General features: G+C 39.9%; 1 protein-coding gene across 5 annotated transcripts in view; it reads right to left on the bottom strand.

Moving 5' to 3' along the window:
• ryk (receptor like tyrosine kinase) overlaps positions 1 to 13,194 on the bottom strand; it is a 40,810-nt gene that overhangs the window by 12,960 nt on the left and 14,656 nt on the right. The window contains exons 2-9 of one of the 5 annotated variants that reach the window (XM_073476948.1): positions 12,936 to 13,057; positions 12,730 to 12,829; positions 11,836 to 11,967; positions 9,828 to 9,890; positions 9,063 to 9,204; positions 7,794 to 7,894; positions 5,042 to 5,125; positions 3,211 to 3,336 (exon numbers count right to left, since the gene is read on the bottom strand). In XM_073476948.1, the coding sequence (XP_073333049.1) occupies positions 3,211 to 3,336; positions 5,042 to 5,125; positions 7,794 to 7,894; positions 9,063 to 9,204; positions 9,828 to 9,890; positions 11,836 to 11,967; positions 12,730 to 12,829; positions 12,936 to 13,057 (870 nt within the window). Of the gene's footprint in view, positions 1 to 3,210; positions 3,337 to 5,041; positions 5,126 to 7,793; positions 7,895 to 9,062; positions 9,208 to 9,827; positions 9,894 to 11,835; positions 11,968 to 12,729; positions 12,830 to 12,935; positions 13,058 to 13,194 lie in introns of all 5 variants that reach the window. The other 4 variants (XM_073476944.1, XM_073476947.1, XM_073476946.1 and 1 more) reach the window with 4 other exon arrangements.

The raw sequence follows: 13,194 nt of genomic DNA, 5'->3' as shown, positions 1-13,194 counted from the left end.
AAATATGTGACTCTGTGACACAGTGTGCTGTCACAGAATTAAAATTGGGACTACTGATGAGGCATTTCAGGAGCAGCGTTTTCTGTGGGAGAGAGGAGCTTCTGTTGGTGCAGACTTTGACCTTTTTAAATTTCAAGATCTTTTACATGCACAAGAACTGATATAAAACACAGAAGGAAAGGGAAAAAACAAAAAAGCATAGTGGGTCTTCTTTAATATCTTTGTTTCGTATGTTATAGCATGCTAACATCTTTTTATTAGCACTAAACGCAAAGTACAGCTGAGGCTATTTTGTAGGTAGTTTTGTAATAAACTAAAGTACTGGACAAAATAAAAAGTTTAACCTGCTGGTGGGGCAAGATGATAAGTCAGGGGATCATCAAAGTTATTACAATCCATCCTGAGGGGAACATGAATGTCTGTAATAAATGTCATGGTTTGCCATCCCGACAGCCATGTCACTTGCTAAGACATATTTGAGTACTGACATACTTTGAGATTGAGGGGTTCAGTTACAGCTTTTGTAAACAGTTAACATGTTAAAGTTGGCTTTAGAAGAGATGAACAAATGAAGAAAAACCATCAGAGGACCTTGAAGTGGCATTTAAAAACAGAACACCCACACATTTCTCTTCCATTGTTTTGTAGACACCCTTGGGTAACTATTACATCATTCCACACTAAACCCCAATGTGGGCAAATCTCCAGAAAGTGAAGTACAGTCTTGTTCAGCTCCATCACACCATGACGATGCTGAATCGTCTCCAAAAGCATCCAGCTCCTAAAGTGAGAAAGACCGACGGAGCCAAACTGAAGCCCAAGAGTTGTTTTTATCTTTGATACGAAGCCAAAGAAAGAGATTTAGGAACTTCAGTTTCTAAGACTTCCTGTCAATGTGTAATATGCCTGAGCAAGAACACACTTTTGCTATATTAGGTGCATTGACGCTGATGTGATGGGGCATGCTTATTCGCTGGAGGAAAAAAGAAGCATTCATATCCATAGGTCCCTGTCTCTTTTTTGTATCACACACACACACAATTCAGAATAATAGGGTTGTTCAACAGATAAGAAAATAAATATACTTTCTTGTATGTGTGCATTTATTAAACTAGTTCAAATAAACAAAAAACAACCGTTTGTGCAGGAGTCTCTGTATATCACAGGGTTTCCACTAGAAAAAAAGTAGTGCCAGTCCATATTTCCTGATTTCAACATCCCGGACAAATGGGAGAAATTCCAGTCAAATGTTATCTAAGATTATGGGGCTTAAACGGTGGAGTCAGTAATTCTGGAAAAAAAGACGCTGCCTCGGACTGAGCCACTCCACCTTTAAAAGCAATTCACTGAGACCAATGATGCTTCTGTGACTTCAGACTGTATCTCAGAATCATCATCACTGTCTTTACAACCGATTGGTTTTAGAAAATATTTTGAAAGTTTGATTGTTTAGCTATGTCTGATCTCTCTCGCTCGTTGCCGTTTGCCGTTATAGTAACTCAAAATGTGCTTAGAGATAATTATTTCCACTGGACATGATGTCCAGAGGCTGTCTTTTTTTTCTCCTGGTTAAAAATCAGACTCACCAACATTATGCATCAGCTTTTGCACTTTGTTTCCAAAGTGGTACTAGTGGCGATAGCTTGTAGCAGTGTAAATCTTAATCTTATCTTTTGTGTCTCTTAACAGATATACCCCTTTCACACTGGCCAAAAAACCCACTATCACCTGCAAACATCTGGCTTTTGTGTGCAATTGACAATTGAACCTGCAGTAGTCACGGGTATTTATCACCTCTGGCTCGGCTCGGCTCTGATGTGAGCACAACACCCGGGTGAACACACACATTTTCTCTCCTTTTCAGGTGAGACGCAATGACGTGTGTTGAGGTTAAAGCTGCTGGCTTGTTAATAAAAAATAATTTTCCATTCATTTCTGTCAAGCAGCACATGAACATCGTTCAGTCTGCGCTGACTTTGAACAAGAGACTGAAGTAAAAGATATTTAAAAAGTAACTTTTGTTAGTGGCTTCCATGTCTGAGCCTAGTCAGCTGCCAGATCGATACTGCACATGTGCAACTCATCAGTGGCCCGGGGTTTAAGTCCGACCAGCGGCCCTTTGCTGCATGTCATCCCCCAAGCTGTCCTTTCAAATAAAGCCATGAAAAGCCAAAAAAAAAAACAAGACAGTGGCCAGACATATCCTTGACCTCCAGTTGAGGTGGTTTGGGCAACTGGATTACAAAGTGTTTTGAATGTATTTGAGCCCATGTACACCTGGATGCTTCCATTATTAAACACTATCCAGTTACAATTGAGGCCCATAATCAACCAAACTCCTGGAAGTGTGGAAGATAACAGGGAAGAAACTATGTAGGTCATAATCCCTGATCTGAAGCAATATTGAAATTTCAGAATTGTGCCGTTTACTAGTTAACTAACCACAGGTGCTGCACCCATGTTCCTCAGGTGTGAAACAAGAGTTAGAAGCTTACTGGGGAATTTCATCTCTTATCATATGGTTGGAAGCTACTTATGAATTTCACATATGTATGACTGCAAGATATATTCAGGAATTTACACGAAGGAAACCAATAAGCTAAAATAAATACTATGACTTTCATCATCTCTGCAAAGAATGAACAAAATGATCACGAGTCATGTGGCCCGCTGGCAGGAAGTTTCAGTCTCACTGTTCTTTCAATACATAAATAATCAGATATGTGTTTATGTATAAATACACATTCTTGCCACTTAATATCATATTGCCAAATCATAATTTATTGACCTCATCTTCATTAGTTTTGATATGATCGCTATCAGCAGATACGTGTTTTATTGCTCTGTTCATTTGAGTGCATCCCTTCAGTGTTGGCATTTTTGAGGAAGTCTTTCTTAATGATTTGTGGTTTTTGAATGAGGAGAAAACCACTGCTCACTCCTCAGGCTCTACTGCGCCAACTAGTATTGCTACTCCAATCTCAAATGCACAGTAAGACTCGTGAGCAGAGCTAGGGACAGAAATAACCACGGTAATCAGCACCGTTTTGGAGAACCAAGAGTAGACACTCATTTTTGTTCCACTTTTCAGTGAAATTCTGGAGATAATGTTCAGACCTTTCTGTAGAATGCTGATTTGGGAGCTTCTTTGGTGTTTAAGAGACACACAGAAAAAAGAAGTAGGAAAGACGGAGCAAGACAGACAAGTACCTTCATGCAAGACATCCCGCAGTGTGACTCTCTCCCTTGAAATGGCAATGTCTTTCACTTTAGCTTTGGCCTCCATTAGAGTAACACTCCTCAGGTCATTCTTCTCTATGCGCAGAGATGGGTAACCTGTGAGGACGGAGAAACAAAGACTCACATTAATAGAACACATGATCCAAATGTAAACAGATCACTTTCAAGGAGATTGACAGGTCTTTTAACCTTGATTAACACCTGAAAACAACCCGGGGGGACATACATCACTCTTGACAGGGGCAAAATTCTTATTCAGAGAGGTTTCTTCGAAAACACATTCAAGCACATTGAATTCAAAGAATTCCAGCAATTACAAGAAACAAAGTCAGCAAGACGTGTACATTACCTTGCACATGTTGCATCAAAGCAACTTCATGCAAAGTCCTGTATTACAGCACTTCTATTACATAACCTCCCTGTGTACTCACTGTCATTAACTGCTGGCTCACTGTGGTAGGACTGAGTTTTAGATAGAAAAACACAGAAAGTTCCTCACAGTGTCTGCAAACAGTAAAAGCACAACCCCTTTATATCAACACACTGCACGTGTACACAACATGTCAGTGATGAGAGATAACATTCTAACCTCCATTCTCTGCAGCTCACTGCTGCTCAGGAGGAACTGTGTGCAGCTGCTTAGACAGGCTGCAGATAACAACCTCCTGATAAAGTTGGAGACAAGGACAGTCAATCTGCCTCCAACAGACAACAGCCTCTTTTTATTCTTGTGAGCTACATCTGATACTTAGAGTTCTCAATATATGAGAATAAAGCAGAGGGGTTAAGATAAGGCTTTAATCTTGAATCCCATCCAAGTTCAAACATGCTGACATAGCTGACATCATTTATAAGGTGCTAGGATGAAAGGTTTAAATCTCTGCTGCAGCATGTAAACTGTATATGCTGTAGTCAGGGGTACCACAGTACAGGTCAATGCTGCCCCCTAGAGGTCAAATTAAGAGTGACATTTATTTTATTTATAAGACACTGCAGAAGACAAAAGTTTAAACATCCATTTTTTAAAACGCTGGTAAAACTGTTTACTAGGGGACAGTACAGTATGTAGCACAATTATTTTTATTTTTTTTATTTATGTTACATCTGGTTATACAGTGTACTGTGTTGATGACTAATCTTTCCAAGATACTTTTTCTGCAATTATTAAACGAGTCAAAACACTTGATAGCAACAGCCAATGACTCAAAACATGGGGAGCCGACGTCACTAATACTGCTACTTTGACAGGCCGCCGATTAAAGCAACAATGTTTTGATTTGTTTTTTGTCAGAAAATGTAACATTATTATCTGCTTTTGAGGTGTTGCTAGAGCTGTTTCAACAAAATTCAGATGTGTTTAAATTTGACAATCCTGATCTATGAAAATGACTTAAAAAAAAAACAAACTTAAATTTTGATTCATTTATAAAAAATATTGACAATTTTCAGTAGGTCAAATTTTCAGTGGGTGAAAAACTTAAATAGGTATCTGTAGCCTACAACACACAGCACAACAAGATGCCAAACGAAGATGACAGAAAATATTAGTATAAAGCTGGTGAGATGCACGGACCAGGATCTGAGGCTTGATCCAGCCAATAAGAGGAAGGGCAGCCTCCAATTTATTTTTCTATAAGGATGAAGTCTCATCCTAATGCTTTAACTAGAAGCAGAGCGTGGGGATATAGGCGAACACCCAAAAAAGTGTGCGGACAGAAACATGGTTAAAGTGTTCATGTTCAAATGACCACAAAACAGTATTATAGTTGCGAGTCGTCTCTGGAGCTTCAGTGGAACTTACTTTTGGTTTCATGAGGGGGAGCACCAGGGTTTTGGAAGGAGGAGGCAGCAAGCTGGAGTATGGGTGCAGAACCAGGGTGATTGTCTGATGACAGGAGGACAGGGGGAGGGAGTGGGGGGTGACAGGGAGACAGGGAGACAGCGAGAAGGAGGTGATTTAATGGATAGCTCACTCAAATTACAACATGGAATTTGCAAATTGGGTAAACTAGCCCATTAGAAGGTGGGTGGAAATAAAATGGTTGGATGGTGGAGCAAATTATCACATTTAGCAAAGCGTAAGACATAAGGAAAAGGCAAGTGGGTCACACAAAATGCACAGGGGGTGAGATGTGGGCTGCATCCACAAGAGGGCAATGGAGAATCATACACTGACAATCAATGAGGCAGAAAAACAGCTGGTGTGCTTCTCCAGTGGTTTCCAAAACAAACCACCGATATCAATGTTCCAGTGAGACCAAGATTAATGTCATCAGCATCTCGAGGTGTTAACACTCAAGGTGTGATTCTCTCCACTGATCCATCATCCTTTATGTAGGATGAACAGCTGCCTGTTTACTCAACTGATGAATGACTGTCAACATTTTGAAACAAATAGGCAAAATCTTGTGACAATCCTACGAAGATGGATCTCTGGTGAAAATATTTCCACTTTGCAAGTTGCAGTGTCACAAGTTGCAAAGTTATAATGCATTTCTACAGGCAGGAAAGTGCCTTGCAGGGTAACAACAACAAGGTAACAGCGTAATTTATCCGTCATTATACAACACAGGGTTGCACAACAAGATGAAAGTTTTTAGTTCCTTCATCTTACACAAGCAAGGAACATGTATACATTTTTTTTAAGTTATATACATATACAGTATACATAAACATGTACGTATACACACACAGGAAATCATTCTGTAGTGCATTTTTTTAAATTTGCGTTGGGGGGATTGAGAATATCAACACTAACATAGTGATGATAGTATAGTTTATATCCTCACTGTGAAAGTTTGACAGGTAAACACTGTCCATCATCTCTGACTGCGCTTGAGCACCAAGCATCAATGATGTAAACAGTCCACCTCTCTGACCATCATTTACATTTGCATGTCATTAATCTTTTTGTTTGTGAATGCATTTCAGTGGTGTTGATGTAAGAGGTTGGCTCATAATAACTTTTTCACTTAAGTAGCAGTTGTCAGGCAACCTCACTAACTTTGTTAATTTGCCATCTGCACTGTTCACTTCAAGATGAGACCACACCTTTCTACGGATGGATGACTGTTTTCAAGCCATGACACTGCCCAAAATATATCCTGCAACAAACTAGGTAAGCCTTGTTTTAAGCCTAGCCACATACTGGAAATGCCTTTGCAACGCGTAGTATAAAATGGCCAAGACTGTCTTACTTGACTATTGCACATAGACACATTGCGATAATGATGCCGAAACGATACATTGTGCAGCCTACTTCTTAAGTTACTCTCAGCAAGAAAGTGAATATACATATTTCACAAAACGTTTCCTTCAAATATGAGGCTCCAGCCAGGATACCGATAGCTTAGCTTTGCAGACTGGTAACAGGGGAAAACGTGTATAATATAAAATGTGCGTTATGGTCAGGTATATGAAGAGGTAGTCACACAGACCAAAGTACTGTTGCCTGTAGAGACAGGGATTTTGAAACACACAAATTGCAGAAGGGATGAGAGTGCCGACTGAAATAATCGACCAATGGCAGGCTTATACCACCAGCCTTCATCCAGTGAGTCAGACTAATGAAAAGATTTGAGGAGCTATTAGATGAGACAAAGAAAAATGCCTTTCAACTACCGAAGACATGTTTGTCCAAAAGTCGTATCTCATTTAAATCTCAGGCTGCTGTGGTAACTATGTTGATGCTTTTATCATGGCAACCCTGAATCCAACTTCATGGCCCCCATTACTTACACTTAATTAAAAGGATAACTCCAAATGATTAGCAGAAATTGCTCAGTGTAATGTTTATGTTGTCAGGCCAAATTATTTCCTCTAATACAGTACAGACTTAACCATAATTACAAAAGGAAGCCAGCCAAGAGAACAAGGGCTGGATGAGTAATTATACTGCTACCTTAACAACAACAATAACAACTAACAAATAACTCTCCTGGAGCTGAGATTCACTTACTGTTTAATCCACTGTCATTCTGGTAAGAGCTTAAATATTAAAAGTTAGTAAGTCCTAAAACAGCTTTGAGGTGGGTAAGTATATTGTTTAGATGTATACACATGAAGTGGTAAAGTTTTAGTCCTGTTTCCCATCATGTTCTAAATTTACATCAATTTAGAGCAGAACAGTTTCTGCCAGGTCTTATATAAAAGCCTGCTTGTACTTCTTTAACTGCTCAACAGTTGGCTTGACAGAAAGCACACAGTGAGCAGCACATTTACACGTTGCTCAGACAGTAATAGGTCACAAGGGACAAAAAGAAAGGGGAACATCACTGCAGGAACTCTGTTCTTCATTACAATCTTATGATACTGGTTAAGTTAATTAGGTCATTCACAGTCGATTATTGCATTTGGAAAAGCATGCACACTCTCAGATGCCAGTGTGAGGGAAGAAGAAAACAACTATGGCGGACTGAGTCAGGCTGAATGTACTTGAGCACTTCTAGGTTCCATCTTGTAAGTGCAAAAACTTTTCAGATCTTTTTAAAATAAAACCTGAACTGAGGTTGCAGCTTGTTACTGATTGCCTTTGGGTAAGTAAAATCTCTTACTTGTGACAGGGGCTGCGTTGTTTGGCGTGTCAGCCCTCAGGTACTGTGTGGTCTGAGTGGACGGCTGAGACAGGCCCTGCGAGCTCCCGCTGTCACTCACACTGAAAGACACAGAGGGGAAAAACAGAGTTATCCAGGGCAGCAGTTGGGAAATCCATTACCAAGTTCATCACATGTAAAGTCCTTCCTAACTTCTTAATAAATAAGATAGTTTCAAACTAATGATTTACTGAATCAGGTCGCAACATTAGAACTGAATATCTGAGCTAGTGAAGAGCTTGGTCATGTGTAAATATGTCGCTTGGAAACATCTGTAGCACTGTCCAACTAAAAGCAGTCAATTATGTAAACAGTAAGCCGCTGTAATATCAAGAGATGCATCATAACTTCCTAACAGCTTTTCAAAGGCCAGATCTCTACTAGTGTGTCTGATGAAACAAGTTTTAATTTATTAATGTGTGAATCTCCACCCACATACACACTGATTTTACAAACAGCCGGTTCAACCGGCTACTGCTCTCAAACATTTCCTTAATTTATCAATGAATTGTTTATTCCATTAAATGTTAGGAACTGGTAAGAAAATGTTAACAATTTTCCAGAGCCCAAGGTAACGTCTGCAGATGTCTTTTTGTCTGTCAAACAGTCCAAAACCAAAGGATAAATCAGTTTACTAGTATAAAATACGACAAAAAAAACAGCAAATATGTACGCTTTTTAATTTTTTTTGCTAAAAGGTACCTTGAACTATGCTAATCAGACACCGAAGTGATTATATGAGAACAAGGGTCTAAAGTTTACAGACCAAAAAAATAGCAGCAACCAAACTGAGTGAAAATATCCCTTTAGACAGATTTCCATGGTATGCAAGAAAACAATCTTTGTACAATTTAAATGTATCACTGTCCCAATGCCTAACTTCTTCAGATCAACATCAAGGAGAGGATGTGCAGGCTTCCTTTGACATTGATATCTGATAACCTGCGTGGCTGCCTACAGACATCTGGAGAGGAGATTACAGGAACTGAACCACAGGAAAGCTAAAGTGCAGGTTTCAACTTGATATAATCCTCTCTGTGGAGATGACCTATTTTTGTTGGTCTTTGAGTCGCAGCATTCAGAAAACATAATTTTCACAGGTGACACATAGAAGGCTGTAAATCTGCTGAACTGTGTCCTGGTTTTCATTAGTTTCAACAAGTGTACCTTGCTAAGCTGATATTTGACAATGACTGTAGTTTGTGTGGACAAACTAAAAAACAAACAAACCTGTCCTCCATCTCCACTCTCTTCATGCTGTGCAGGTGCAGGATGGCCAGGATGATGGCCACAAGGAAGATAACAATGCAGCATACGCTCACACTTATGTAGAACACCTGGGTGGAGGTGGTGGGGGTGGTCACACCGTCTACTGCTGAAAACAAGCCACACAGACACAGAAAGGGAGAACCTCAGAAAAATGGGACATCTTCGCACAGAAAATAGCATGCTCATTACAGGAAGCTTCAGCGTTAGCTATTATGAAAGAATCTGAGCAAAAATATGAGGTAAGGCAATGACATAAAGACCCGAGTGAGAGAGGGGGAAGCTCTAACTGCACCGAGGGCTCCACTTTGGGTTAATGGAGGCCTGGAATACCCAGGATCCAGTGTCTGAGAGCTTTTCTCATCACCTCTCTAAAAGCCTCTGAGGGCCCCAGGTTCCTCGGGCCTACCCAAGCAGAAGGGAGACAACCCACTAATGGTACTTTGTTACTGAGGCTGTGGGCTCACAAAGAGTCTGAATAAATCCCACTGAAGAGGACTACCAAACCAAGGGGTGGGGGCTGACAGAGTGCACTTCAACAGGAGAATGAATGTTTCTCTTTGGGCTCTGAAATCATACGCCTTGCTTATGGAAAGTTTGACTTATGTGGACTGCTATCCAGACTTCTTAGTACTAATCCAGCCTCTGTCTTATCAGGCTGATGCCACCTAATGATAGATAATACAAGGAGGAGTAAGTGGAGCAGTGTGTGGAGGCAAGATTACTTACGGCCCGGCCGCGGAAGAGTGTTATTGTTGATGGGAATGGGAATCTCCGGGTTAGAATCTATTCCTGCTGAGTGAGACGGAGAGAGAATCATGTCAGTGTAGTATGTGAAGGAAAAAAACAGCTTGTGCATTTAATGACATTTTGATCAAACAGACCCAAGAAATTATGTATTTCCACTACATCTCATGTACTCAAAATATAGCAAATCAGAAACGTTGCCACATTAAAAAGCAACAACTCAGTGTGAGATGTCATTTTTGCCAGCATCATGGCAACAACACCATACCATGTGGTTGTAGGATGAGGTCAAAATGTTCCATGTAATCTAAAGATGTGTGTCTGTAAAGTTTTTTTTTTTTGAAGATCAATGTTGAAAGAAAAAGTGCAGAAGACTTAAAGGAATTTAAACTACCAGAAAGGCAGATAGCCTTTCTTCAAAGAAGTGAGGAGAATCGTTTGTGCTTCTTTAGTAACAGCAAATAAAAGCCCCCTCCCTCTCATGCGGAGAACAACATAGAATAGAACAGATGAATGATCAATTAAATAACTGATTTGATAGTCAGTAACATCAGACAAACTACGTATCCAGAGTTCTATTAGACCTTAGTCCTAATATCGACAAGCAGTAAATAAAGTGCAAGATAAAAAATTAACAGCTTCTCGTTGACAGAAATGACTCTTTGTTCAAGGCCCCGACACAAAAACCTGAAATAGCTTTTTTAAGTTAAGCTGCCGAGTTATTAAACGGGCTTCTAGGGTCCTCTACTACAACACTACAGGTAAAATAAGGAAATAGAGTTGACAGGCGGGATTGCTTATTCTCAGTACCACTCAGGCGTACAAAGACTCTCTTATGGCTGCTAATTTGACTCAAAATAAGATGGGGATAAATTTGTTTCCATGAGACGTATGACGAGAAGCCTCCTGGCCACATATAATTATCTTCAGGCAGTTTGAAAATAGCACAGAACTGAAAACTCAAAATACAAAAACCTGTAGATCTCTAGAGTATCTGACGAATACGGGTGACAAATTTAAGTAGGGTTGTACCGATCCGATCACGTGACTCGGAAATCGGGGCCGATCACGCCACTGAAGACTCGATCGGGACTCGGACGTTACGACCCGATCAGAGATCGGTTTTATATATATTTATTTAGTCATTATTTGTATTAGATTGTTGATATATGGGCTATTGGTGATTCAAAATAAAAAAAATAAAATGAGTATTTACTACCACCGTTTACGACATGCGCATGCGCAGAAGACCAGCACGCCAGTTTGTTTTGAAGCGGAGTGGCGAGTTGTGGCGCACCATGTCTGCTGTGTGGAAGTATTTTAAAGTGAGTGACGAGAACGATGCAGTTGCAAACTGTCAGATATGTAAATTTGGGATATCGAGGGGTGGTAAAATATAATAAAAAATAAGGGACACCATGGATAGTTTTCTTCGATCTTTTTAATTTTTTAAATGTATTATAAGAGTATCGGATCGGGACTCGGTATCGGCAGATACTCAAAAATCAAAGGACTCGGACTCGTATCGGGGGCAAAAAACCCTGATCGGAGCATCCCTAAATTTAAGCAAATCAAATTCTCCACAACCTCTACGTTCTGCATAGAATATACTTTGGAAGGAAAAACATTTTTGTATTTAAGTGTCATAACAGTATGTGCTACAGTTTCTAAGAGGTCAAACCAGTCGGCCAGTCTCACAGCAGACATCTTTACATGTCATAGCAGCAGAAGCACAGGTGTTCTTAATAACATTAACGATGGCTCTGTTCCACTGAAATGTCCCAGTGAGCCAGCGGGCACAGCCATCGTTACTGTTATTAATTTCACCTGTGCTTCCCCTGCTGTGACAAGTAAAGATGTCCGTTATGAAAAAGCTCCACGGGTGGATAAATAATAATACTGACTGAAAAAAGAAATATTCAGTAAGGCTGGACTTCTCCCTTGATGTGTACTTCTTACCATATAAATCAGCTGATATTAAAATACTTACTTTTATAGCACATTTTCCTCCTCTTGAAGTTGAGCACTGTGTAGTTGTTGGCATGGATGGTCAGATTGAGCTGCACTGTTAAAACAGCCTCTCCATCTACATTGCCGGAACAGAGGAGGTCCACTCTAAAGACTGTACACACACACACACACACACACACACACACACACACACACACACACACACACACACACACACACACACACACACACACACAGAGCTGACTTTTTAAGTTCAAATCTTCATATGTGTGATGTACGATTTCACAATGACGTTACGGTATTGCCAAGAAATGAGAAATTTAGAAACTAATTCCCATGCAATGCACCGTTTTACTGGAGGTTAAATGCCGGACGATTTCTTGGCTCTAAGCATCAGGCAACCAGCAGGAAATTGCCGTTTCTGGCCAAGAAATAGTCGGGCACATAACCCCCCTCACACTGTAATGTCTCTTTTTCATATGTGTGTTTTTGTATGGATTTAAAAAAAGATATATAATGTCCTAATTAGAGATCGTTATAAAGGACATCAATGCCAAAGACCATTTGGCAGTATGTCTACGGTAAAATTATGTTTTGCATGTGTAATTTGCAGCCTAATATACTATATATGAGCATTTAATAAGTTGTATAAATATCCAAGACCGAGTTACGAGAGTAGACCATCTAAATATTATTAATTAGCTTACATAAAAGTGGTCGTTTAAAAGATGTTTAAAATAATCTATTTCTAGATATTGTTATTGTTATCGTTCTTGGCGTGGACGGTCCATTACTTTGTTTCCAGTCTTTATGCTAAGCTAACTCCCTGCTGGCTCTAGCTTCATATTTAACGGACAGATATGATAGTAGTATCAATTTTTCCATCTTCAAAAAGGGCAGATATCTGACATACCAGAGGGAACGTAGGGCACCTCCCCCTGACTGGAGATATTGCTCCGTGGTTGGTTCATGACAACAGGGTTCTCCATGTGGAAACCAAGCCGGTATTCAACCTATAAACAAACAACACATAAACACATCAATATCTGCTTTCTTGTACACGTGTGCAAGGCAAATTATTTAAGTGATTAATCAATAATTTCCAATGCTGCGACTTACCTTTGTCTTAGAATGCCATGTGAAGTGGAGGCTGTTGGTCTCACTGGGCACAGGCAGGGTGAATGAGAGGGCGTAATGATTCACCACATTGTCTCGCACATAGTACAGCTCTGCATCCAGGCCTGTGTGAGGACAGAGGATAGAAAATTGTACCATATGAGAAAATGTTGAGATCCATTTATTGAACATCACAAAGAAGATAAACTCCTAAAGTGGACATAGAAGACAGGAAAAGCTGAGGAAACTGGTAAAATATCCA

Source organism: Pagrus major, chromosome 11 (genome assembly GCF_040436345.1).
Source record: "Pagrus major chromosome 11, Pma_NU_1.0".
NCBI classification, from domain to species: Eukaryota; Metazoa; Chordata; class Actinopteri; order Spariformes; family Sparidae; genus Pagrus; species Pagrus major.
The sequence above is the reverse complement of the archived record's forward strand: the minus strand, read 5'-3'. Positions and strand labels throughout refer to the sequence as shown.